This window comes from Pyricularia oryzae, chromosome 7, assembly GCF_000002495.2.
Source record: "Pyricularia oryzae 70-15 chromosome 7, whole genome shotgun sequence".
Lineage (NCBI taxonomy): Eukaryota > Fungi > Ascomycota > Sordariomycetes > Magnaporthales > Pyriculariaceae > Pyricularia > Pyricularia oryzae.
This window is the reverse complement of record NC_017854.1, coordinates 3,140,010-3,167,154: the sequence shown is the minus strand read 5'-3', so window position 1 is coordinate 3,167,154 and position 27,145 is coordinate 3,140,010. Positions and strand designations below refer to the sequence as shown.

Genomic DNA, 27,145 nt, shown 5'->3' with positions numbered 1-27,145 from the left:
GTGATTTTTTCAGGGTCCATTTTTACGCCTTCGACGCCGACCAGCAGGCCCAGGAACTTGGTTTCCGTCACGAAGAATTCGCACTTCGCGGCGTTGGCGTATAGCCCGGCTTTCCTCAGGGCTTCCAGTACGAGTTTCAAATGTTCTTCGTGTTCTGTTCGGGTGCGGCTATAAATCAAAATGTCGTCCAGGTAGGCTGTACAAAATACGTCTAAGTATTCGCGCAGGGAGTCGTTTATATATCTCTGGAACGTCGCGGGGGCTCCCGTTAGCCCGAAAGGCATGACTAGGCTCTCGTATAAGCCGAATCTCGTGCGGAATGCCGTCAGGTATTCTTCCCCCTTTTTAATCCGAATATTGTTAAAAGCGGAAACGATATCGATTTTCGAGAAGAATTTCATGCCGGCCAGGTTGTTCAGGGTCTCTCGGACTAGCGGCAGCGGGTAACGGTCTTTTACGGTAATGTTATTCAGCGCGCGGTAATCCACGCAAAACCTCAACCCTCCTCCCTGCTTCTTCACGAACAAAACGGGCGAGGCGACGGATGACGAACTGGGTCTGATAAACCCTTTTCTCAACTCTGCGGTCAGCCATTCCTTAAGGGCTATCAGCTCTTCGCGGGACATGGCGTACAGGGGGCCGAACGGCGGCGTTTTTCCTTCTATAAGCGGGATATGGTGGTCGGACGGTCGGTGTGGGGGCAGCTTCTCGGCTTCTTGCGGGGAAAATACGTCCGCGAATTCCCGGATTGTTTCGGGCAGGGTCGGCCCGTTCCTATTTTGGGGGTCGGCGGCTAGGACCTCATCAATCTGTTTCAAGGTTACGGCGTACAGTCGGCAGGATCGGCGGCGGGCGTACATGCTCGCGGCTTGCAGGGAGATAGGGGCGATATCCATTTCGCGGAGGGACGGCGGTCGGTCAGCCTGGTACTGGGGGCGGCTTTTTTTTGGTACGGCGTGTAAAGCTTTAACCTTCTCCGGTTTGTCGGGCATATTGCAGTGTCGGCGGCAATAGTCGCTGTCAAACGTAATAACGTGTGACGCGAATCCAATCGTTGGGTCGTGCTGCTTTAGCCAAGGCATTCCTAACACAATGGGGTAATGGGCTAGCTGTGTAACGAAAAACAGCGCGTTTTTCTGGATGTGGTCCTTGATTCTCAATTGTCCTCGGACATAATGGGTGCACTTCCCACTTTCGGCGGTCCTTCCGTCGAATACTTCGATGTCGAATGGGTTTCGCAGCGGATACATTTGTAGTTGGCGTTCTTCGGCCCATCCTTGGTCGAGGAAGCATTTTCCTTCCGCACCGCAATCGGTGAGGGCATAGGTTGGGAGGTTTTGGCCCCCCACTGTCAGTTCGGCAGGCAGGATCATCAGGTCGGATCGTTGGTTATATTCCTCTTCAACGGGGAACCCGTGAACGGCGGCGGCAGAGATGCGGATCGCCGGCGGTCTATGCGCGGCCTTGGCGGCCTGGGGGCGACTTATCCCAGGCGGGCTCCGTTTTTCGAACTTCGGCTGCTGGAGCGGCTGGCGTCCGAGCCGCGGCGGGGGTTTTTAGGGAGTTTGGTTTGTATTTGGCGCGGGGACCTGGACCTGGACCTGGATCGTTCGATTCCGGCCTGGTGCAGCCGCGTGCGGCGGGTATCCGGTTCCGGGCATTTGGCAACGAAATGTTCTTGGGATCCACAACGGTAACATAGCATGTTTTCCTTGCGGTTGTGGCGGCGTTGGCTGCTCAGGTCCATAGGGTCGTTAAGCGGGAGCTCCGCGTTTGGCTTGGGGGCGGCCCGCGGTATGTCGGGTTGGGTTCGGGGAGCCGCGCGCGCGGGGGGCGCTGCGGCCCGAGGGGTACGTGTCTGTCTATTTTTATACTGCTGGTGCTGGCGGTAGCGGTTATCCAAGCTTTGCAGGTGTCGGGTGAATTCGTGGTATTGGCGAGATGGGGCGGGGTTGTGGAGGAGCATGTCCTGGAGCTCTTCCGATATTCCCTGGAATAAAAGAGGGGGGAGGGCATCCTCCGGCATTTCTCCTTCCAAAGACAGGCGTTGGAACTCCGACAGATACTCGGCGAAATCTACGTTCCGCTGCTTCAGGGCATATAGTTTGTTTTGTGCGTTTTGGACGTGGTCGGGGTCCCCGAATGCCTCCTCTAGGTATTGGAGGAGATCCGTATAATCTCCGAATTGGGGTGTGCCTCCGACCATTTTGGGCAGGATCAGGTTGTACGCTTTACCGGACAGTCGACCGGCTACATAAATCAGGCGTGATTCGGGGTTGGGGAAGCGGTCTTTGTTTGAGGTCATTTTCCCCCGGATTTGGGTGGCGAAGCGGCGGAGGTCGGAGCGGGCGCCCGTAAATTTATCGGGGTCTGGAAGTCGTTCAGAAAGGCGGGCGGAGGCGGGATGTTCGGAAGCAGGCGGCGGAGTCGTTCCCATAGGAGTAACCATAAGGGGTTCAACAGGCGTGTTGGTAGTTGGGGCGGGGGTGGTTATGTGTACCGTGGGTAGCGTTACGGTCCGAACTTCCTTCAGTTCGGACCGTGTTTTCTCTAATTCGGCGAAAGCGGCATCCCGGGAGGTTATGGCGGAGGCCTTTTCCATGGCCATGGCCAGAATGTCGGCCTGCGCCTTGTCGCGGACACGGTCCGTTTCGGCGCGGGCGCGTTGGGTCTCGGCTTCCTGCATTTCTAGGCAGGAGTTCAGGCGGACGTTGCTATCGTGCAATAGTTGCAGCTTTTGGTAGGAATCGGAGATGTAAGACACCCATTGTTCAGGGTGTCCTTGTAGGTGTTCGATCAGTTCCTCGGTCGAATCGGTTAAGATCGGGGGTTGCAGTGACGCAGGCATCGCGGGCACCTAATGAAGGAGCTACGTAATGTCACGGGCAGGCAGGGCGGACAGGTAGGTGCGGGCGATCAGGTAACAGGACAGAGTATATTGGCTATCTAGTCTTCCAGGTACAGGGTAGCAGGTGGTTGTTGACGAAGACGTAGCTCGAGGAGCTACATATCGGAGACTGCAGAGATTTCGCGTAGATATACGCGCGCGAGGCGCTCGGCCCTCGCGCCTTCACGTGACAGGGGTCATGACTAAGCGACAGCCCAGTGGCTGTCCTTCAGGTCTGTGACACTGGTCCCAATTATTTAACCGAACGGGTTCGTCGGTATCTTTTCGGGAATCGGTGGTTTCGTCCTCCCCCCTAACCGTTATAATATTTCCCACGCGTTTTCGGGTCGACGGGCGACGCTGGGCCCGTATTTGTACCGTAAATTGCTAACGCTGGCGTTTTGCGCGGGGGGAATTTGTCTCGGAGCGACCGTGGTCAAATTCGACCTTTTACCTTTCCAATTGGGCGGTCGGCTGCCGTTCGGCGTCGTTTTTGGTCATTTCGGTATCGTACCTTATAGGCGTTCGTATTTCTTTTTCGATATCGTACTTTATAGGCGTTCGTGTTTTTTCCTCGGTATCGTAAATATTATAAGCGTTCGTGTTTTTTCCTCGGTATCGTAAATATTATTATACCGTTCCCGGTAATTAATTGGTTAAGCTTTAAATAATATCACGAAAACGATCCCAAAAAAACAAAACTGCAATATAGGGGCGATTTTATTCGAAAATCTAAAGCTAAATGTAAAAAAAAAGGCACGCAGTGCCAATCGCGTACACGCGCCTAAACGAACAAATTGTGAGGATCAGGCCCCTAGACCTACCCTCAGAATCACGTGAGGATCAGGCCCCTAGACCTACCCTCAGAATCACGTGAGGATCAGGCCCCTAGACCTACCCTCAGAATCACGACTCGGCTCCACACCGAGCCAGGGATCGGACAAGGATCCACTACCTCCGGATTTAAGCGCGTCTCTTGAGCGCGTCGACGATTGTAATTTCTCTCTTCTCTTCAGTTTAGAATTTTCGTCGATAGCGCCTAATACACTGAGGTTCTCCAATGTATGCCTGGCCGTGACAATTTTTATTTAATTTGTTATTTTGAAAATAGCAATGTTACGACCAGACAGTTGGGCCAGTACCAGGGAGGCCAGGTGGGGTTACACCCCTCCTAACGATACCCGCCCAGAGAAATCACCGACCGGCAAAACAAAAATTATATAAAAAGGAATTACGTAACCTCACGTAATTACCAGGAAAATAATTTCACTAATCCAATAAAATTAAAAAAATTATATTCGGAATATAATTTATATAAAATACGTTCGTTACTATATAAATAAATTCGATTTTAAAATTATTTAGCAGCAATCAAATTTTAATTAACCTTAATATTTATTTGAAAACAATTATAATTTCACCCCCAATTATTAAAAACCCCAATTACCCAATTAAATATTTAATTATTTTAACCCATTATATTTTACTATAAAAACAAATTACCCGATATTTTAATTATAATATTTAAGTTGTTTTTGTTTAATATTTTTTTTTAAAATATACCGAGCAATAATACCGACAATATATTTTCCCAATTTTTTAAAAATAATATTTCCAATACCCCGGTTACGAATAGTAAAGCGGCCCAAAAAACCCCTGTTCGGCCCAAAAATAATAATAATAATAAAAAAAACCAATTCCGTAAATAGGTTATTTAAATTAACCAGGAATTCCACAAATAAACGTTCCGCGCAACCCAATTCCAAAAAAAATTTCAAATTTTCCGAACCAATATTAACGTTATTTTAACCCTTTTTAATAGGCGCGAAAAATTTAAATTTAATCCCCCAATTACATTCGATAATATATTTGGATAATTTAAAAAATATTTTATATAAATACGCATTTACCAAATATTTTATTTGGAAATTTTCCGCAATAAAATAAAAAAACTGGTATACGCGGCCATTTTTTTCCGAAAACGAATTTTGTTTTAATTCGAATTTTTATTGCAAAAATAGTTTAATATACCCCCCGAAAAACAACGCTAAAAAATTACCGATATTTTTTCAATTTTCGCAAAATATAAACGCATTTTCCGTTTTTTATTCCAAAAATCCGATAAAAAATAATAAACCGAACGAAATTTGGCCAATTTACGACAAACCAAATTAACCTCCGTTTATATAACCGAATTTAAAAAGTTAGCAACAAAATTGGATATAACCGAAAAAACCAAAATCCTCCAATTTTACCAAAAATTAAAATAAAAAATAAAAAATAAAATATCCAAATTCGACCGACCCGAGAATTTCCTCGAATACGTCGAATTTATTATTAAATTTAATAACCGGATTTACGAACGCCGACAGGAAAAATAAAACGGACAGCGAATATTCTTTACTTCGATTTAATAAATTAATATGGGACGCAAATACCAATACTTTTATCCCATATATTATAAAAATAATAATGGATGGTAACAGCCCCGTTATATGGCGCCCCAAACCTATAGTACAATTTATAATACCCATAATAAATTTATGGACTTTAATATTATATAATATAAAAAGCCCCGTAAAACCCCAAAAAAGTCAAATGTTTTAAATGCGATAAAACAGGGTATATCGCCAGAAATTGCCCGAGAAACCAGGAAAATATCCCTAATTTTAGGGGCAGAACCAAAAAAACACGAGGATTTAATACCACCAATTATTGGCAATTACGGTTTAACCAATATAATATAATAAATTGGACCACCTATTACAATAATAATTATATAACCCATAATAGTTCCAAAATCGACGCAGGCCGGTATTTATAAAAACCCCGAGGTATTCGAACCCTAATAATAAAAAACCGAATATTTATAGGGATAAAATAACCAATAAATTTATACCGACGGGAAACCCAATTACCCGAATTTACGGATTTAGACGTTTTAGGAAAATTAAATAAAAGATTTTTGGAACAAACCTACCATATTAAAACAACCAATTAATTTTTAATATAAAAATTAAACGAGGATTTAAAAAGAAATCCAGCGAGGAAAAGACCATATTTTCGAATTAATATAATGTAATAAAAGAAAACAATTTTTATATATACGAAAAAAAACATATCGATTTATACCGAAACGACCAATTAATATAATTTCCCGGGTTATTATTGCAAACGCAAATCCGATATTTTACGGAATTAATTAATGCAATTTTTGGAAACCACCCGATTTTAAACACCAAATACCTTTAATACGTAAAATTTTTTTTGGGCAAAATATTTCCGAAATAATTGTGGATTTTATTTAAACAGGAAAATAATCCATAATTTTTTCCCACGACAATATAAAATAATAGGTATTTACGAAATATATATTATAACCGATTTACCAAATTGGGAAATTAAAATAAAATTTAATATTAAACCAACCGCAATTTTTACGTTTAACGATAATTACCCTATGGCGTATTACAACCAAAAACAATTCCCATAATATAAATGCACCCGAAACGTATATAAAATATATATATTAGCCAAAACCCAGACCTGGTACAAATAAAAATTACGGTAACCAGGACCTGCATTAATAGCCAAAATTATATGGAACCCCAACGTACGAAATAACGAGGAAATTATAAACGTACGCAAAATACCCGTACCAGCAAAACACCCATTTAATTTAATCGAAACGAAAAATAGCCGTATACCCAAAAATAAACAAAACAAAAACCCACGACGCGAATCCAATAAATTAAAAAACTAGGACAGCTAAACGGTATAGGACACCGAACGGCGATAATAAAAACGGAATAAAAAACCCTAAACGCTATATAAAATATTATAATAATATATAAATATATATTTTTCGATATACGATTCGATAATAAACCTATATAAACATTTTTCGATAATAAAATATAAAACAATTATATTTTACCAAAAGTTATAACGAAACGACGGATATTTTGGTAGTAAAAAAAAATTATATTAATTGCAAACCGTGGAAAAAAAGCAATTTTATACGGGAACGGTATTATCGAAATAAAAACCGTATATTTTTGGATGGAAAATTATGAACGAAAAAATAAATTATTTTAAATATTACGGAAATAAGGGATAAAAACGTAATATTAGAAATCCCCTGGTTTAAAAAAAACAACCCCCGGATAAATTGGACAATCGGCCAAATCCAATAGGAAAAGCCGTTAACTTTTAAAAAAAAATCCGAAAAACGGATTTTACGCAACGAACGTAAAATACAAAAACGAAATTAATAAAAAATTAAAGCGCTATTAAAAAAAACAAACCACGCCTGGAATTAATATTGGAAAAATCGCAATTATTTATAAACGAAAAACGATCGAATTTTATTATATTAATCGATAATATTCCGGCCGAATACCGGATATATGGACGATTATTTAACCCCGAATTCGAAACAAAATTACCCGAATATAATCTGTTTAACCACGAAATATTATTAAAAAAAGAAATACAGCCCAAATTCTACAAAATATACGGTTTAAACCCAATATAAATGGAAATATTAAACGAATACCTCGCAAAAAATTTCAAAAAAAATTATATTAAATTATTAATATTACCAACAAAATACCCAATTTTTTTCGTACCAAAAAAGAACGGAAAATTATAATTATGCGTGGATTACAAATAATTAAACGATATTACTATAAAAAATTATTACTTATTCCTAATAATAAAAAGATTCCGAAACATATTTTATTAAATATAATAGTTTATAATATTAAATTTTAAAAAAATATATAATTTAATCCGCATAAAGAAAAGCGAAAAGTGGAAAACAGCGTTTCGCATCCGACGAAAATATTATAAATACCTAATAATGCCTTTCGGTTTGACCAACGTTCCAATAATTTTCCAAACCATAATTAACCACGTTTTCCGGAAATATTTAAATATTTTCGTCGTTATTTACCTGGACGAAATCCTTATTTTTTCCAAAACGTTGGAAAAATATAAATAATATATTTTGTCACGGGCAGGCAGGGCGGACACGTAGGTGCGGGCGATCAGGTAACAGGACAGAGTATATTGGCTATCTAGTCTTCCAGGTACAGGGTAGCAGGTGGTTGTTGACGAAGACGTAGCTCGAGGAGCTACATATCGGAGACTGCAGAGATTTCGCGTAGATATACGCGCGCGAGGCGCTCGGCCCTCGCGCCTTCACGTGACAGGGGTCATGACTAAGCGACAGCCCAGTGGCTGTCCTTCAGGTCTGTGACATAACCAGGATAATTAAAACGCAAATATTCCATATAACGAAAAAAGTCCTGGGAAAAAACCGAATATTTGGCCATCCCACGAAATTTATACAAAAAATAAAAAGGTATTTCCACCGTTAACGCCAAAAAAAAGGAGGGCGGATCGGCGTTTTATCGACGAACGACCAAATTTTGGTTTGGTTACGCGATTAAATATAACGCAGGAAAATTAACCAGAAAAAAAGGAAAACCAAAACAAAAATTAAAAAAATACGGATTATTTAAAGGTTAAAAAAATTTGGCCAAAAAAAAGGAAACCTAATATTACGACCAAATAACTGGGCCAATACCAGGGAGGCCAGGTGGGGTTATACCCTTTTTAACAATACCCGCCCAAAAAAATTACCGACCGGCAAAATAAAAATTATATAAGAAAGAATTACGTAATCTTACGTAATTATTAGGAAAGTGATTTCAGTGATTTTCTGGGATTATAACAAATTAAAAAAAATAATTTTACTAATCCAATAAAATTAAAAAAAATTACATTCGGAACATAATTTATATAAAACACGTTTGTTACCATATAAATAAATTCGATTTTAGAATTGTTTAGCAGCAATTAAACTCTAATTAACCTCAATATTTATTTGAAAACGATTATAATTTCACCCCCAATTATTAAGAACCCCAATTACCCAGTTAGACGCTCAGTTGCTTTAACCCACTGTATTTTACCATAAGAACAGGTTACCCGATACCTTGATCGTAACAAGCAAATTCACCGCTGTAAACGGCGAAAATTAACAAACGGTCCTGAGATTTAAACCTGAAAATCTCTTGGTTAAATTTACTGGCGTAAATAAGCTTACGAATTAAACCACTGGTTTAATCCTGGTGTTTTGGGTTTTAGGTATAAAAGCTGAAATTAAATTCAAATAGCGCACCGTAATACTTCTTGTGCGGTTATATACGCGGAAAACCGTCGTTCCTACTATTGTCATTCTAAGCGCTATTACATTGCTTTTATTAATCTTTTTTATATTTCATCCAATTAACCCGAAGAATTTAGGCAGAAAGCACCTACTGTAAACGATGGTCATATAGGCCGGAAAGAAGTTGAAGATTTTGAAGGCCAAATGTTGCACGGTAAAGGCTATTCAAGTGCTGCCGTTGAAATAAATTCCACGTCCCACCCCTTAACTATTTCCACATCCGACCAACCTTATTCGCCAGTAACCGTCCTGTCGTTATATACATTGCAAATACCACGTATAGCCATAGGATAACCCCAGCAAACGTGAACATGATGGTTAGGGGGAATAGTCCCAGATACCTTTGTGGTTATACAACCCTCGCCCACTTTGAGCACAAAGTCATAACCGGGAAAAGAAGCCTCGTGACCAACAATAAGACGCCTGTGGCTAAGGAGGGGCTTAGTGACATCGTCCGGCACTAAAGCACCCATACATTGCGCCGAAACAGTCGACGAAAGCCCAAGCCCAGTAACGATCGTGGTGAAGAAGTTGGAAGCACGCATAATGATATTGCGGCAAGTTAGGTTGCTAAAAGGTTAAGCGCCTAAGTTTATAATAAGCAAATGTGGTTTCCAAATGAAAAACACCGAGGGATATTAACGCGTATGAAAAAGAATCTTTCCTGCAAAGGTTATAGGCGAGGTGGGAAAACTTCTTTGCCAAAAAGAAAAAAGAAATGAAAATAAGTTCAAAGGAGGAAAAGCGTTAACGTTAACAGCAGCTATAACATCAAGAGATGTACGTCGCAATTCTTGACATCTTATAGTAAATGGTCGCACCCTTATATCTTTTTTTCTTCTTTTTGCCCTTCTCAACACGCTATTAGTATTACTATTTTTACTTGGGTAGCCTTCAAAATAAATTTATTTTTATAAGAATAAACCTTTTCGAGTCGGGAAATTTATGCACTTACTATGGTATAGCGGGTCCGGAAACGGGATTCTTAACTTGTTGCTAAAAATATAATTATATTAACGTGATAAGCAAATATGATAATTTTTAATATTTGATATTAATAGTAAAGGCGCATTTTGATTTTAAATACCCCTATCTCAATCTAATTAAATTTTTGTCTATTTTAACTGTGCATCAACCATACCAACCACAACCCCACGCTATATTATTTGCGCAAACCACTATTAAAATTACCAAAACTTTGCACACGCACGCGCGCCTCGAGTCCCTCAGCCATATGGATTGGAGATGCTTACTGAACCTATCTTGACCCGCAGGCTGCATGCGGTCAAGGCAGCTAGGACCCGCTTGGGTACGTCGAGGTTGAAGTAAGGGCCGTGGACGGTCGGCTACCTCAACCTATAAACTGGTTGAGAACGAATGCGGATCACGACTATGTTCAGCACAGATACAATCAACGGCCTCGTTGGTTGCATGTGTCTTGTGAACCCTGTGGTACATGATCTCTGCATCTGCAAGCTAAACGGCAGACCCAGTAAGCCAACCATCCCTCCGGTAATCGTCCGGGCAGCACAAGTGGAGTATCATTTCTTTCTGATGCGTCCCTGTTTTGGTAAGCCCTGTCAGGGAAGTATGCAAGTCATTTGATAACTGGGCTTCTCAATGTTGAGGTTGTACTCAGATAGTCGGCTACCGATGAACTTGAGCCATTTGGCTGTTTGCCTCGGCGTTCCCCGTCAGAAATGTGACGCAGTTGGAACTGATATCGGTGCAGAAGGAGTACCATGGTCAGAGTCAGACATTAAACCCAAAATGGTAGATGGGGTCCGAATCCTACAGAAGATGAGGAGTCTGGACTGGTTGCTGGGGAGCGAGAAAAAAAAGATGGACCGGAAATAGCTCTCCCCTATAGTGCAATGGTGGTTTGTGATGTGTGTCAAGGGGAAAAATAGTCTCTCGTTGCAAAGATTCTGCGTAGTGCAACCAACAAGGATTCCCCAGAGACCTGGGAGGGAGTAACGGAGAGGGAGGAACTTACAAAAACTGCCTGCTGCGGCGGGCTCACAACCCCAACAATGAATGCACCCTGCCTCACTTGTGCACACCTTGGCAGATCAGGGGGGTAGGCCTGGCACACACGTGCGCGGAGCAAAGTAAGCATAGTCATACATCCTCTGCCACACTTATTGAACGGCTTGGGTTTTCTTGCATTGCCAAGATCATACGGAGTCCCAGCAAATGCCGAGAAATATTGTTGGCCGTGGTTGCTCTTGTTGGGGTCTATCGATCAGCGATCTATTCACGAGCTTTTGAGGTTGGAAATTCATGTTACGAAACACGGACTTGCCGCTTTCAAATTTCGAAGTCAGCATGCCTCACGGTCTGACGCAGCTCCATGGTATAGAGCCCGAGACATGCTCAGTAAGACGAAAATCTTCCGTGATAACACGGCAATTTCCTACCCAAATTTGGGATACTTCCCCCGCTGCCGCCTGTCGGGATGTGTTTCCTTGTGCATAAGGCTCTTTTTCCCGCAGGATCATCACAAACTTGGCCACTACCCTCACGGAATAGATGATTTTGAAGGGCGCTGGACCTGTCGAGATTTTCCAGTCTGATGGCTGATGATCAGGCTCGTTGCCCCACGCGATGAAAATCGCGTGGAATCTCAACCGCTCCGGGTCAACAACCCTCGGTCATATATGACTAATCTCCATTCTCCAAATGGACCTCGTGCGCCAGAAGTGGTGGGAATACTACAAGAGCGGCAGTGTATCCCATTTCACTGGCTCAGAACGACAAGGGCAAATCCCTTCACCCAAACCAACGTTGTGCAAAGGTACGTTTCAACAGCATCGGCTCCAATCCCGCTCATAATCTGCACAGCGCCACCTGTCCAACATTCCCTGGCCACCCATGCCCGCGACAGACACCACAATTCATGCGTAAAGCCATTGTGCAGGTATAACTCGTACCCACCGCAGTTGCTGTACCACTCGCTCAGCGGCGGGTCGGCGCCGTAGAGGCGCCACAGAACGCAGTAGCTGACGCATTCTTTGGCCGCTGAGGCATGGCCCATGACACCGGTACACCAGGTCGTAGTGGCTACCCATGCGGACCTCTCCGGCGTCGGCCGAAGCGTCGCAGATGGGGAACTGCTGCAACGCGCTCGCAAAGCTCTGCTGGTCGCCAGAGCCCCCCGTCTGCTGGATGAAGCCGAGCTTCTCGCACGCCGGCTGCTGCACCAGCATCCGGCGCCACGATTCGCCCTTGTGGAAGAACGCCTCTAGTCGTAGTGCTTGTCGCTTGCTCCTCCTCGTAAACTTCGTCTTTGCCCATCCCGTCGTCATTGTCTTTTGCCTTCCGGCGGCCTTTTTTTTCTCCTTTAGTTTTGGGGGCAGCGCGCTGATCGTCGTCGGGGCCAAAAGTCTCGCGAAAAAAAGGGTCGTGGCCTGGATCCGAAAAGACGTCGCTCTCTCGAAGCTCGAGACCCAGGTCGCGGAACCATGGCGCAAACACCTCGGCCCGTAGTGGGTTGCGGCGACCAACTATAGAGTTCGTGACTTATTTGCAGTCGTCGGCGCGCTCGGGAAGGAGATATAGGGCCTGCTGTAGGGCAAGCGATTTCTCCAAGGCTGCTTGCCAGCTGCGCGATACGCGTTGGGCGAGGAGGAGGGGACGGACATTGTCGATGCTTGCAAGGGTCTGCTCTAGGAGCTCCGGGGTGTCAAGCACGTGATTTCGTGCGTTCCGAGGTTGATCCTGGCGATGGCTTTGGTGGGTTGCTCGCCATTTGTGGATTGAGTCTGAATCGCCGGCTGGATATGATACACGAGTTGGTAGATTTGGACTTTGGACTTGGGGGTAAACCCTGATGACATTCTACATAGTAAAGGTTATACGAGCGGCGTTGAGATCGCCACATCGACCTCGTGTGGCTGAGTCGCCAAAAACAGCTGTAGAGTAATTAGCATGGGCTGCGCCGTTGCATTGGCTGCAGTGGAGGACTAATTAAACATCTACCAGGCTACCCGGTAGCTTATTCACACTTGCCAAATCTGGATCTGCGCCCCAGTCAACTCGAGCAGACTACAAGGGAGTCTGCTATATTTACGCATCGGCTGTGCGGGTCAAAGACGTGTTGAAATTCATGGAAATAGCTACATTTTATATTTTGAGAAAGCCAAATGAAATTAGTTTTTGCGACTAATGTGTCGATCTGCTATAACCGGCCATTTAGTTTAGAGCTCCTCATTCGAAAATTTATAAAGTGTTGTCTTTAGCTACTAGCCTTTGGGACTACTCAGGTCTCGGTATCCTTTACTCATTACAGTCTTTCGCAGCAGCTCCAGATAATATTTCACCATGCAGTTAAAAAGCGCTTTTATTATCAGCATCTTGATGCAAATGGCTCTCGCCACCCCATTGAATCATCCAGCCGACCGTGTCCCTCCCACAATTCAAACAGACGTTGGCGACATGCCCAAGTCTCCTCCCCCCTCCAACCCTAAAGCTTGCAAGCAACCCCCGCGCGGTACACCACGCGGTTCCAAAAATCTACTTAAACGCACATTCGGTAAGATTAACCCAAAACCCGAGTTCCCACCAAAAGAAAACCCTGAATCGACATGCTGAATCTAGGTTTCTATCACAGCTCGTCAGTTTTTAAACAGAGTCGACCTGGGAAACCTAGCTGCGATTGGAATGGGCACCACGCTATGTGTTGAGGGGTATGTTGGTGGCCAAGTGTTGATGGATGAGAGGAGACACCGGCTTGAGGCTGAAGAGCGGGAACGAGAACTAGAAGTGGCCATGGGAAAACGACCGCCATCGCCGCCAGCGCCGCCAAAGCAACCACCGGTCCCGTTAAACAAGCTCTCGGGGTCAAACTCCCCTGCCTGGATAAACTCTGCATAATAACTTATATTAGAAACACGGTGCCTTTGCATAATCAAGAAGGCCCGTAGATATTAATGCCATAAAATCAGCTCAGCCGCCAGCATTCCTTCTGATGAGGAAGGTTTTCATATCATCCGTGGGAGTTACGACGCAGCAGAAGATGATGGGCTATTTTTCACTAAAAAGAGCCGAGCCGACGAAGATTGTGGCACCAAATCAGCTGACCCGAATGATAAACCAAAGAACGGATCGAAAACGTTTTCTCATGGCCAACCCTCATGAGTATAAAGGCGTCAACGATCTCGGGAACGATGCGTGTTACGTTGAGGACCAAGACACACATACACACTCAGACCAGAATAGAGGGAATCAGTTAGCCGGAGTTGGCAGTGCCACTCCCCTACGGGTTGATGGTGAATGAGCAGCCGGGTGGAGTGCCGCAATCATTGAGACTCCAAGTAGACAGGTAGGTAGGTTATATTAAAACCTGAAGCTCAGTCAAAACTAGATTAAAAAGTGGTATTATAACTACTTGCTTTCATCTGCCTTTTTACAGCATTATCCGATATTATTGGGCACCTTTCAGTGGACGCTGTTTTCCCACGTCCACCAGTCCAGCCAATCTGGATATTTGCAGGCGAGGACCAGTGTTTTCACTGGTCACAAGATCCGTGTTGAACCAAGAACTCTTCCTATACCGCCAGATTTTCCTACCCGCTTTCAGCAGCCCCAAAGAATTTTCCAACCTCTACCTAGAGCAGGGGAGGGAACACCCGGGGCAGCCGGTGGCCCTGTCTTCTTCTCGGTGGGCTGGTCAAAAACGCTGTCATGTGTACAGTGCCGGGTTCTGGTCGTTCCTTTTCGCTTTTCCCAAAGCCACTGGCACAAGTCTGGGAGGGCTGGAACGCAAAGATGCTTTGTTTTTGCCGTAAATGAAGCCGAGTTGCAAGCTTGACTCTACCAAAGCTTCAGATTTTCCGGAGTATTCTCTACGACTTTGATGAGATTTTGACCATCGTACACCTCCCAAGAGGTGACAAGATCAAAAGACATCGTGGTCTCCGCCGCAAGGGTTTCCCGCGGCCAGGTAGGCAGGCATGGAGTTTTTGCAAAGCTCGACACAAGGGGTTGGTGTCTTTTCAGAGTGAAAAGGAACCACCGTCGATCGCTGTTCAGGGCTCCCATTACCTTGACCATCTGGTCCTTGTCTCGGTAGCCCGCCCCCCACAGTACTGGGTCATTCGGGTTCTGAGCTGCAGTTTGACGTGTGAAGCCGTGTGCCTGAGCGTAATATGAAGGCTTTCGCGTACCAGGTCTGTAAATCTCGACGTCTTTTGCCGTATGTTCAAGCCACCAGTTCGGATTATACTGGTCATTGTCCGTGTGCCTATGGAAGTTCTTGCCATAATATAAATCCCATCCTTTGATAAGGTAGAAAGTCATTGGAGCTCGATAAGCAAGTTGGCTCGAACTAGCTTGGTTTAGATTTCGGAAGCTTTGAAGGCCCCATTGCAGCAATGGGTCGTTGGCATCGATGTGAAAAAGGTACCACCGGGCGTTTGGTTGCTTGTACGTTGATATCGCCCTTTGAATCACATCATTCTTGTCGTATCCCATTATTGTTGTCTCGGAGAGCCATGATGCGGTGTCACGACTGAAGCCACTGTAAGTGGGCTGGGTTATGGAAGCTCGGTATAGGGTGCTGCCTCTCTGACCAAGTCCGTTGGCTGTAGGAGCACGAGCTTGGAGTGACCCTTTAGCATTGCTAGTCCGGTAGTCGGTTCGGTCGTTTGCCGCAGCAAAGCCTGACAGTGATGACAGAAACACCGAGACCGGAAGGAAAGAGTGAAGAAGCATTTTGAGTTGAAAGAGAGCGTAAATTGAAAGAGAGTGTAAATTTGAAAAAGAGTGTAAACTTGAAAGAGAGTGTAAATTTTAAAGAGAATGTACAGTTTGAAGATTACTAAATTTGAAAAGGACTATAAATCAAAGAAAGAAAGAAACGGAAAGAGCGAAAGTGAGAGGAGAACCGGGTGGTTGGCTCAAAATCTCAAGTGAGTCCCTGACGACGACGGAAGGATCGCATTTTAAAAGCTCAAGGAGAGAGAGGCAGCAAGGTCATCCTGGACAAAACAGCCCCGAAATCCATTTTTGATTTACACGACGTCTATTTTTAAATTAAGAATCAAGCTAGGCATTTCTGGCAATCCCTTCTCGGTGTGGTAAAATTCACGTATAACATCCCCGCGAAATCACCGATTAAAGTGGAAAGATGTTTCCTCATTTTGATTGCAGAAATTTTCAATTAAAATGGGGATTCAAAAAATACGAACCCGTCAGAACCGATTAATGTGGCTGCATCAAATGTCGATCATGACATGCATAAAAAAGGGTCTATATAATTAGGAACACTGGCAAAAACTCCAACGAAAGGACTCACGCATGAATTTTACAGTGGAAGTGGAGGTAGCTTCCCTGCTGGCACAGCAGATCGGCAACGCATCGCCTCTTTCACTGTCATGTCCTTACCCCAAAGTCAGCCCAGTTCACATGACGTTGTCTTCGGTGATTGATCTGCCGCTAACTGCGGCCGTGTAAATCCATGTCCCCGAGGTTTATTCCCGGCGTACGCCGTTGATGGTCTTGCATTATACTACCCTGACCGACTTCATTTTGAGCAAAATGTGCACCAGGTTAGCCTGGTCTTTGAAACAGCAAAGCATTATCTGGTAAATACCCATTGTAGAATTGAGGCTTGAATCCATGAGATTTGAAATGAAGTGAACAAAGGTGATGAAATATAGCTGATAGTTGAGTAAGCAGGAACGAACCCATTCGGTGTGACAACTTTCGGATCTAGATAAGGTAGGTAAAAATAAACAAGCATGTTAATTATCACGGTCGTACAAGTTCAATGGGGCAATAGTGGAGGGACATTGACATCCTAACCAACCTTTCTCAAATTTCTTTCCTAGGTTTGCTCGTCCATATTGTCAAGACAAGCCAATGCGGACAGTCAGTCCGCTGCCGTGTTGGTTCTGTAAGTGAACAAACGAGAAAGTGCCACTGAGAGATCCTTGTCTTCTTAGTCTTGGCTTGGAAGAACAAAAGATTGGCTCTCTTCAGTTGGCGTTTCTCGTTACTTTAACGTCGATACTGGCGGAACGCGTCGTCTACCGTAACCTGCAGACGCATCGACGAGCGCTGTGGATCGTCAGCCCGACAATAGGGACACGTGGAGGACGGACGGTTGATCAGCCACTGGATCGAACAGCCCCTGCATACAACGTGCTGGCAACTGTAGACATGGCCAAAAGTCAGCTTCCTCTTGTCGGCAACCGCGCGCGGCTCGCCCGAATAGACGCTCTCGCCGTTGGGGTAAGCGACCCCGATGGGATCTCCACAGATCGAACATTCTACGCTGGGGAGGGGATGGGTATCGGGGGATCTTACCCACTTTACAAGATCGGGAAGGTAGCTCGTCGTGGGCCGTGCCTGCTGGGACGTGCTCGGGTTGTTTGTCCCGGTCCCCGAGGAGGACGAGGCTTGATTGCCTGTAGACGGACCGGAAGAGCTCATTGTGGCAGGGTCTGACGAGGGATGGCCTCTGTTTTTGCAAGGGCTACTACTTACTGAGATTCCTGTTGGTGATGGGCGGCGATTCCGATGCGGTCAATGGTGGCTGTGCTTGATGTTCAGTGTTGTTGGTTCATATGGATTGAAAACTGGCATGGCGATTGGTATCCTTCTGTCGCTTCTTTTATGCTTGCACATCGTTGGCACCAAGGCTTTGTTTTGGAGAGCAAGAGTAGTTGGTTTTGCGGCGACAAAAAGACCGTTCGAGAAGACAATGTCATTGTTCGTCTTCTATTGACATTGTGACATGGGCATCATGCCTGAACACCTATGCACAAAATCATTTGACCCTTTGATACGCAACCGTGGATAAAGAGCCAAACCGAAAAATGAAAGTAGCCAAACACGAACAAAGTGAATGAACTGCTGACAACCCCACCCAAAACCCAACAAGAACAATGAAAAGAAAACAACTCCCAAACGGAACTTGCAATTGAATGCAAGTGCAAAATACCAAGGCAACCGCGCAGATTAGGGTTCCTATGCGGTAAACGTCCTTGTCCTGTCGCCATGTCTCCTTGAATCTCCACCGTGTCCCTTGCGGTTAGGCTGGTCACCGGTGTAGTCGTCGCCGCCGTCGCCAGAAGTACCACCGCGAGCCCCGACTGGTAGTCGTGAATGGGCATTTCTGTGGGCACCATACCGAGGGTTGGGCTGGTCGTCAGTATCGACGTCGCCGCCATCGCCAGAGGTTCCACCGCCACCGAACTTGGGTCCCATGACATCGTGGGCCCTGGCTGCCAGGCGTGAGGTGGGCGAGCCCGGCCTCTCCGACGGCTGTCTCGGGTTGGTCGGGAGAGTGATGTCGCCCATGTCGCCCACCATGCCCCCTTCACTGATCGGGGTCCTCAAGTTCTTCATCTTGTGCTTCACCTCGCCGTACTGCGCAAGCCCGTGGCGACCATTCTGGTTCTGCTCGTGCGGCCGGTGAGAAGCGTGGTGGTTCACACCGTACTGAGGTTGAGGAGTGTTGCCGGGCTCCTCGCCGATCGGAGGCATGGCCATAACGGCGGCCACGAGGTAGGGGATGAGAAACGACGAGGGATGCATGTTGCAAACGAATGCCCGAAATCGGCAATAAAAAAAAACAACAATTAAAGAGTGTGTGTTGATCAGAGCTGGGATAAAAGAGCGACGCAGCAAACGAAACCTGAAGACTCAAGGAAAGGTACAAAAGAAAGCGTGATGGGTGGGTGAGGAGAAAGAAGAAACAAAAGAAGGTTACGAGTGCCAAGCCGGCCAGTATTATATAGTTGTTTGTAGCGATCAAAATCCGAGGCAGTGTTTCAACTTAATGCCGACTGACATGCAATTATGCGGCTTGAATAGCAAACCAAGCCTCTCCTCGGTCCTTTCCGGTTCAATAATGCATCACGAATCAAGCACCCTCCACACACACGTCGGATCGCCTCTCACTCCCACGTTCCGAGAGATGGTTTTCGCCCTAGTCCAGGTGGCCCATGCTAATTAGAGATTTTGACAGGCAGCAAATGTGGTGATGCTATTTTTGTGACGGAGTGGTTGTTCCACCACAAGAAATCGATTACATCACAACCATAGGGGTACTTTTACAATTCAAATAATGCCCGGTACGTAGGTACCTAATTATAAACCACAAACCCAAAGGCTGTAAACCAATACCATATACCCGTGTCTGTACCCCAAAAACTTTTGACACAGTCCCAATCTCGATTTGCACTTTTTATTTACCACCCAATCGCGGTATCTATATGCGCATATATATGTCAGATTGAGGTTAATATATGTTTATTCATGTTAAGCGAATTGAGTTGCGCGCACGGTCCAAATAATAATACAAATAAAAGTGCAAATGGCGGTGCAAATAGTAATACAAACAGTCGTTACGACCATGTTAAAGTTTGGGGGTTTGTGCAGGCGGCCGGGGATGTGGTATATGGTTTAACATATTTATGTACCGACTTTATTTATTTTGTAAAAATCCCCAGATAGTCATAATGCAATCTATTTATTATCATAAAATAACCATATCTTTTATAAGCGTGTGCAAGCAAACTATACACTGCATTCACACTCGGTAATACTAATTTCCTCAAAGCCAATTATCCAGCACCCACGATGCTCCATTTGGCACCAAGCTATTCCACCTTCAGGTCCACACAGCCGATATTTGCTTGAGTACTTTTTCAATTAGACTTTCGGCCCAAATGCACAATGTATATGATAAATCGAAGAGCACTACAATAGACAACCTTTGTAGCGGTCGTGTAGGCTATTTAAATAAATTTGATCAGCCACATTTTAGTTTTCCGGCCTGGTTTGTACTTGGCGCCAAATACTGTATTTAACACGTATAAATTTGTAAAAAAAAAAAAAAAGGAAAAAGGTATTGTTATCACGGCCCAGGGGTTAGCAACAGGTCGAGACATATTTGGGTGGAATTTGGGTGGGGATAAGTCCCAAAAGGTACACGTTTTATGCTGACATTGGGCGATTGGGTGCCAAAGAAAATATCATGGGTGCTGGATAATTCGACCCTTTCCTAAGCAAATTACTATGGCGGTAAGGGTAAAGTCCCTCCCCTGGCTCTGTCGTCCAGTGGTATGGGTTGTGTGGGCATTGCTGATTTTGATGACAGTTTTGGAAAAAAAAAAAAAGATTTAGGTATTTAATTCCTCCGGCAAATAGTAAAGCTGGTGTAGTCCCATGCCTACACGTACGGGGGAGGGCTTTCTTCTGCTGGATTCCAAAGTAAATGTCAAATTTCCGACATAATATAAACGTTTATACCAAGCCTAGAACTACATAAACCCGAGAAACGCCAAGTATATAATCTGCGTAATAACAAATTACGGACACAATGCCGACGATATGCAATCAATTGCCCTCGAGATGCGTCGGATGAATCGGACGATGTGCCCATTGAAACAAAATGAGTTAATAAATGATCTGGTTTCTGGAGTCGACCCATTTGATCCCCTCCGCCCTAACCGGCCTTGATGTAGGACTTTGGCCCAAGCTTACCACCTACCGTGAGATGAGAAACCATTCATTCATCAAAATTCCATACCAGAGTGGTGCAGGAAATTGTTACGTGTCCCAAGGAATTTTCCCGTCATTGGACTTTTTGCTTCTACACGACTATGGCGTATTTTTGCGGGGAATGTGACGTCTTGTATGGACTGGGCATCATAGATTCTCGATCGGCGTCATGATGTCATCACGATGCGCGTCGTTTTACGCGTCGACAAAATGCACATAGAAATAGACATCATACATGGAATATTTTCCTCAGATTCATTTGCTTGACCATCTTGATGTCCATGAAGCTGTGATTATTCTGTTTCCATCTTCCAACAACCCATTTTCTCCTGCCTATTCACCCAAAGGTTTCCAAAATGTCTCAAGTAACCAAGTCTTTCGAGGAGCACAACATCATTCCAGACGTCCTGCCGGCCGGGACTCAGGTTCCACACAACCTAGGAATTCACTGGCCCAAGGTGAATCTCCGAGCCCCAGGCGACCGGCTGCACAGGGACGAGGTCCAGGAGACTCCGACGATAACGACGGATCTCAAGGTAAGCCCGGCGGTTACACATCCAACCGTAAAGTCACAAACAGACCAAAATACTAAAATCATATGCCACCATGCTCAACAGCCAAAAGATGCCGACACGCAAGAATACGTGCTCCTAATGGTGGACCCAGACCTGACGCACTACAACGACCGCACCTTTGGCCAGGTGCGCCACTGGCTGGTGCCCAAGGTGAAGCTGTCGAGCGACGGCAACGTCAGCATCAACCAGGCCGCGACCATCTCGCCGTACGTGGGCCCGGCGCCGCTGGCCGCGCACCTGGTGGTGGGCGAGTCGCGCCCCAGCCGCTACACCTTTCTGCTACTCAAGCACCGGACCGCCGGCCCGCCCGCCGTGCTGGACCCGGACACGCTCAAGGCGCACTACGAGGGCGACGCGGGCCAGTTTGGCGGCGAGATGCAAAACGTCATTGACCGCATGGGCTTCGACACGGCCGTCTTTATGCAAAAGAATGGGCTCGAGGTCGTCGCCGGCACGTTTATGTTTGTCGAGGGCAACGTCAAGAGCACCTTGGCCAATGCTGGTCTGTTGGCCACGGGCGTGGCGCAAAAGGTGGCAGGGCAGTGATTTGTGAGTGATTATGGGTCGAGGCGAGTTATGCGATTTCGTTGTTGCGGAACGGTAAATCTGTAGGGGATCAGTTTCTACTTTTCTTTCGGTATCCCAGAAAATCACACCACTTTTCCAGATCGGTCTACTTGTAGCTTTTTGACTAATATTACCATGTGAGCTTTGTGGGATGTGCAAGACGTGCTGTATTCGGGTAAAATGAGACCACTTTCTGCAATGGCGTCTTGTTCCTGCATATACTGTTTAGGGTATATGAGGGCTTTACGTGATAGTTACTAAACCTCGCCTGTTCGAATTCTAAAGTGTTGGGGAATACGAATGCCCAACTGTTCCGGATAATAACCAAGTGACAGACGAGATGGGTGTTCAGTTGACTTTGCGGAGAGATAAACCATAACATCAGCCAGATTGTTCCAAGATATGGGACGAATTACGAGTCGATACTGGGCACTACGAGGTATCCCTCCCCTGGGACTTCTTTTCCTACAGGTGGCCACACTCCAACAGTTGTCCAACTATCAAGAGCTTTAGCGGTGAACAATCAACAACTCGCGTTACACATGTAAAAAGACAAAGAGGATTTGCGCAGAAAAAGACGAGCGCTAGAAGCAGTATGTGGGCCTACTAAGAGCACGAATTTTCCCCTCATCTGAACATGCCCCTGATCTGATCTGGCAGCTTGGAAATAAAATTACGTGGCCTGTCAATCCTGGCCAACATCCGTCGCGGCTGTGCACGCGCTGTTGGCCGCTGTAGAGACATCCGGAGCTCCCTGGCCGTCTCTTTATCCTCACAGAATACCTCCATGGGCAACAAGACGTCGTCTTTGTTGGGGTCCTGCGCACCCTTTACCAAGCCCGGCGAGACCATCAGTAGCAGTTTCTGGTCTTTGCAGGGGCTCTGCCCGTTCTCCAGTACCATTGTCTGGGGGTCGAAATGTGCATTTGACCCGACGTCTCTGTTCAGCCACCCGACCGGCGTCGTTCTTATGTGCATCTCCTTGTCCAGCGTCACGGCTACATCAAAGATCTGCCCAATTTCTGTCGCGCAGTCCTCCAAACTTGTACGAGGGCCGAGCTGTCGGTCCGCAAGCTTCAGGACCGACCTTATCGCATCCTCCCGTTCCATCTGCAAGGTGTGGTCCGCGTCCACCGTGACAGCCGTAGACGTGACGACGAGGTCAAAGGTCTTGGCGCGCCATGTTTTGAAATGCTCTGCCCTTTTGGCCGATGTCGACACTGGGTCACCGGGCGCTTTACAATTATCTTGTTAGTTTTCTAGTGTAGTAAAGAGAAAGTAGGGGGATTAACACTAGTTCTAAATGGTTTCCGTGGACTTACCATCACCCAAAAGCGACAGTAATGTTGTCAGCGGCTCCACAGCCCTCCCAGCCCACAGGAAACGGCCAAACACAGACTTCAAGAGGTAGCTCCAGAGAAAGGCCTCGATGAAAATGTGGCAGTCGTCTGTAAACATGAGAATCTGGGTGTTGAGCAACGGGTCGTCGTCCAAGCGCATAATGACCTGCCCGGCCTCGGTGCCGAGCGGGAGGTGGACGCGCCTCTCTTGTCGCATCACCTCGGCCCCGGCAGGGTACCCCCGCCGCGTGACGAAGTTGGTGGCTGAGAAGTTGCGGATCATGTACCTCAGCTGCTTCGTCTTGTCGATCAGGTCCTGGTCTGACAGGTGGTGGGGTCCGCGCAGCGAGGCGTTGGCCTTGCGCAGCTCGCGGGCCGCCGTCATCCAGTTTCTGTAGTTGAGCTTGGCCTTACAGCTGGCCGTCAGCCGCTCCTCCTTCTCCTCCCCGAGCCGCGACTGAAGCGCGCTTATGCGCTGCTCGCTCTGTGCTCGGAATGACTCGACCTGCTCCTTCCAGTATTCGTCTCTCTTCTCGATCAATCCGACCTGCTCGTCGATTTTCTGCTGCAGCTGGGCGCTCTTGCTCATCTCCCACTCGAGGCCCCTCTCAAGCTGTCGGATCTTGTGCTCCGCAGCAGGCATCAGCCACGCCAATTCGCAGTTTTTGATCTCGAGCTCGGTCTGGCAAAAGCTCAAGTTGGCAAGGAGCTGCTCGTGCTCCGGATTGTTACAAAAGCTGCCCTGAGCACATGCCACGGGCGCCAGGACAATGAGATCCTCGTCCACTCGCTCGCGCTGGGTGGCATGCCGAGTGCCCATCCCAGGGGGCTGTGGCCATGTCATTTGGCTGCTGACGGGGACATTCATCATGTGATCCTCCCCCATCAGCGACTGCATCATTGGTGACGTGTCTTGAGGCCCAGGTGACGGAAATGCTTGGTGGATCGAATGCCTAGAAACGAAATGACCGCCCTGCTGAGAGGATTCATTTTTGTATGGCAGTTGGACGCTGGACGCTGGAGTGTCGACTCGAACGTAACCTACGTCGTCCATGATTACGTCGTTGTCAGGGTGGTTGGCCATGATGGTGAGAAGGTCCAATGATTGAATGGCTGTTGCACTCCAAAAGAAAAAAAAACAAGAAGCGCAACAGTTACCCCGTGTACCTAGATGTCCTGTGTGGCGACTCGTTGTAGCGATTTAAATTCACGTGTGTTCACGGCTTCACACCCATCCTTCCCGATCTGGTGCGGAGAAAAATCAGGATACTTTGTCCGGCAGTTCATTAGGTTCCCCGGATCGTCCCATTTGACTTTGGCACATGATATTTCGCGGACTTGGGAAAATCAAAACAACTTCAGACAAACCGCGCAAAAAAACTCTTGTGTGCACCAACGAACCTTGGCGGGCCCTCAACAAGGTGAATGCGGGCGCGGCAGACATGGTCGAGAAACCCTACGCTTAAAACATGTGCTGTCACCCCACGCACCGCTGGCGCTCGCTTTGCCCTCGCATCGCCGTTTTGTGCTAGTCAGCCATAATGCCTTCAGTGACCATGCCCGTGCGACCCAAACAGTCTCAGTCTCGGCCTCCGCCTCCGGCTGCCGACGACACAGATGATGATTTCCTGGTTGTCGACGATCAGGATGGCATTCTGGTTATCGGGATCGACTTTGGCACAACGTATGTATCCCCTCTCCGTCCCGCGAAGCAGTGAAGCCGCCCGTCTCACACGGCAGAGTCGCACGACAGCTTTTCCGGTGTAGCATGGGCCACCACAGAGGAGCTCGAGGACAACCCCAATGACATCAACCTCATCATGAACTGGCCCGGGACCGGCCGCGAGGAAAGCAAAGCCCCGAGCGAGCTGTGCTACAACGACGACGGCACCATCGGCTGGGGCTTCGAGGTTCCTCCAGAAGCCGACTCCATCCGCTGGTTCAAACTGCTCCTGCTGAGGGATGACGACATGGGCAAGGAGCTGAGAAACGTCCCGCAGCTCTCCGACTGCCGCGACTTCCTCAAGCGCACCGGAAAGTCGGCCGTCGACGTCGTGGCGGACTACCTCGGCATGCTGTGGAAGCACACCATTGAAACTATCGTACGGGCACGTGGACAGACCGTCGTCGACGCCATGGTGATCCGGACGGTGATCACAGTCCCGGCCATCTGGAAGGGCTACGCACGCCAGGCCATGGAAAAGGCGGCAAAGAAGGCCGGGATGCTGGAGAAGCGTCCGGCCGGGCCGACTAGTCTCGTCCTCGCAAATGAGCCCGAGGCCGCGGCGCTGGCCACGCTGATTGAAAGAGGTCGCAAGCCCAGCGCTGACAGTGTCTACATTGTCTGCGATGCAGGCGGCGGGACTGTTGTGAGTTGAAGTTGTTGTTTTGAGTCTTTGACCATCAGCTGGACGACAGCGGAGAAACTTGAAGCTAAAAAGAGGCTTGGGCAGGACCTTATCAGTTACAAGGTTGAGCAAGTCAATCCTATCAGTATGAAAGAGGCAGTAGAAGGCAAAGGTTCGATTCGTCTGCCGTTTACACCTAGCCATTGCGTTGGTCCAAGCACCTCTGCGTTGACTCTTGATGCATCTAACTTGATTGTTTTCTAGGTGCTCTGTGCGGCGGCATCTTCATCGACGAAGCATTTGAAAACCTTTGCTACAAACAGTTTGGTCTAGAATGGGTGGAATTGAGCAAGACTGCGGCGAGACACATCATCAGGGACGACTGGGAGTTTGGCATCAAGCCACAGTTCAGAAAAAACTGTGCGTCCAAGGCCTTCACCGTCAGAGTGCCTTCGGAAATAAGCTTCAAGTCGGCCGTCGGCGTCAAGAATGGGCGCATGCATTTTTCAGGGTATTATTGCCGTGGCGCCCACCAAGGCAATGTCGAACGTTGGTCGGCTGACTTTTAGGATTGTCTTCAGCTCGGATATCCAACGCACCTTTGAACACCCCTGCCGCAGAATCAATGACTTGATATTCGAGCAGCTGGAAGGGACCAGAGCAAACGCTCCTGATGCCGATGTAAGTTTTCCTTTCTTTATGTCTTTCAACTGCCAACGTAGTACTCAAGTAATAACGTATCGAGTGCCATCCAGACACACGTTATCCTTGTTGGCGGCTTGGGCTCGTCCCCTTATTTGTACGACTACTTGGATGAGATTTATGCAGGTACTGGAGTGAGCATACTACAATCGACAGGGACCAAGCCGTAAGTACTGATGCGTTGATCCGTGTGGTATGAACAACTCGTCACTCACATTTATTCCTGTCAGTCGGACTGCCATCTGTCGTGGGGCCGTGCTCAAAGGCTTCCTCGAAGATATGCATCATCCTCAAAGTAGCGCCCCAGTCATGGTGACATCAACAGTCTCCCGGACGGGCATTGGCCTGCTAATGGACGTACCGTTTGTCCATTGCGTCCATCTGGAGGAGGACAAGAAATGGTGTCCGTTGGAACTGAACTACAAAGCATCCAACCAAGTCAAGTGGTTCCTAGCCAAGGTAGGCGAATCTTGCCACCTTCAACTCACAAGACATACACTAATTTGCCACTCGCTGCCAAAAAGGGCCAAGACGTCCCGGAATGCAAGCCGGTGCGATCCCCGTTCTACCACCTCCTCTACCCCGGACAGACGCCTCGAGTGAGTCTGGACCTGGTCGAGTGCGAAAGGCCAGACGCGCCCACGCGCAAGACTTCGGCAGTCACGCCGCTGTGCACCCTCAGCTTCAAGGTTGACCTGGAACGCGAAGAGCTCCAGGAGTTTACAAACTCAAACTGCGCGAGGTACCATAAACTGTCCTTTGAGGTCGAGATGATTCCGGCGGGCGCCTCGGTAGAGTTTGTGGTCTACGTGGACGGCCGGAAGCAGGGGGCGAGAAACGTCAATGTTCGTTTCGAATAGGGCGCACTTTTAGATGGATATGGTAGGGATACCAAGGGCTTGGATTAATATTATGTTGTACTCCTTTCAGATTACAATCTTGACGCTTAATGTCAATATGCTTGCATAAAAAGA

General features: G+C 46.9%; 8 protein-coding genes across 8 annotated transcripts; 3 read left to right on the top strand and 5 right to left on the bottom strand.

The window, feature by feature from the left end:
• Positions 1-12,022: 12,022 nt before the first annotated feature.
• On the bottom strand, positions 12,023-12,433 carry MGG_09626 (uncharacterized protein; the record flags this gene model as incomplete). Its single annotated transcript, XM_003721411.1, has 1 exon — positions 12,023-12,433. One exon carries the CDS (start codon positions 12,431-12,433, stop codon positions 12,023-12,025), a length of 411 nt encoding a protein of 136 aa, XP_003721459.1.
• A 1,015-nt stretch (positions 12,434-13,448) lies between these two features.
• MGG_09627 (uncharacterized protein) lies at positions 13,449-14,000 on the top strand (the record flags this gene model as incomplete). The annotated part of the gene is made up of 2 exons (XM_003721410.1): positions 13,449-13,659; positions 13,738-14,000. The coding sequence occupies 2 exons, from the start codon at positions 13,449-13,451 to the stop codon at positions 13,998-14,000; spliced, it is 474 nt and encodes a 157-aa protein (XP_003721458.1).
• Positions 14,001-14,939: 939 nt separating this feature from the next.
• MGG_09628 (uncharacterized protein) lies at positions 14,940-15,839 on the bottom strand (the record flags this gene model as incomplete). The annotated part of the gene is made up of 1 exon (XM_003721409.1): positions 14,940-15,839. The coding sequence occupies one exon, from the start codon at positions 15,837-15,839 to the stop codon at positions 14,940-14,942; it is 900 nt and encodes a 299-aa protein (XP_003721457.1).
• Positions 15,840-17,126: 1,287 nt separating this feature from the next.
• On the bottom strand, positions 17,127-17,561 carry MGG_14046 (uncharacterized protein; the record flags this gene model as incomplete). The annotated part of the gene is made up of 1 exon (XM_003721408.1): positions 17,127-17,561. One exon carries the CDS (start codon positions 17,559-17,561, stop codon positions 17,127-17,129), a length of 435 nt encoding a protein of 144 aa, XP_003721456.1.
• A 537-nt stretch (positions 17,562-18,098) lies between these two features.
• MGG_09629 (uncharacterized protein) lies at positions 18,099-18,668 on the bottom strand (the record flags this gene model as incomplete). Its single annotated transcript, XM_003721407.1, has 1 exon — positions 18,099-18,668. One exon carries the CDS (start codon positions 18,666-18,668, stop codon positions 18,099-18,101), a length of 570 nt encoding a protein of 189 aa, XP_003721455.1.
• Positions 18,669-20,862: 2,194 nt separating this feature from the next.
• Positions 20,863-21,932, top strand: MGG_14045 (uncharacterized protein). The gene is made up of 2 exons (XM_003721406.1): positions 20,863-21,175; positions 21,257-21,932. The coding sequence occupies exons 1-2, from the start codon at positions 20,996-20,998 to the stop codon at positions 21,758-21,760; spliced, it is 684 nt and encodes a 227-aa protein (XP_003721454.1). The 5' UTR covers positions 20,863-20,995; the 3' UTR covers positions 21,761-21,932.
• Positions 21,933-22,314: 382 nt separating this feature from the next.
• MGG_09630 (uncharacterized protein) lies at positions 22,315-24,205 on the bottom strand (the record flags this gene model as incomplete). Its single annotated transcript, XM_003721405.1, has 2 exons — positions 22,315-23,028; positions 23,104-24,205. 2 exons carry the CDS (start codon positions 24,203-24,205, stop codon positions 22,409-22,411), a joined length of 1,722 nt encoding a protein of 573 aa, XP_003721453.1. The 3' UTR covers positions 22,315-22,408.
• A 457-nt stretch (positions 24,206-24,662) lies between these two features.
• On the top strand, positions 24,663-27,031 carry MGG_09631 (uncharacterized protein; the record flags this gene model as incomplete). The annotated part of the gene is made up of 8 exons (XM_003721404.1): positions 24,663-24,805; positions 24,875-25,490; positions 25,575-25,641; positions 25,734-25,980; positions 26,051-26,150; positions 26,225-26,337; positions 26,402-26,630; positions 26,696-27,031. The coding sequence occupies 8 exons, from the start codon at positions 24,663-24,665 to the stop codon at positions 27,029-27,031; spliced, it is 1,851 nt and encodes a 616-aa protein (XP_003721452.1).
• Positions 27,032-27,145: the final 114 nt, after the last annotated feature.

Bases quoted from the DNA above. Each gene is read 5' to 3' on its own strand.
- MGG_14045 (XM_003721406.1), top strand. From the start codon at position 20,996: ATGTCTCAAGTAACCAAGTCTTTCGAGGAGCACAACATCATTCCAGAC. The intron at 21,176-21,256 runs GTAAGCCCGGCG...CATGCTCAACAG, and splicing joins CGATAACGACGGATCTCAAG to CCAAAAGATGCCGACACGCA.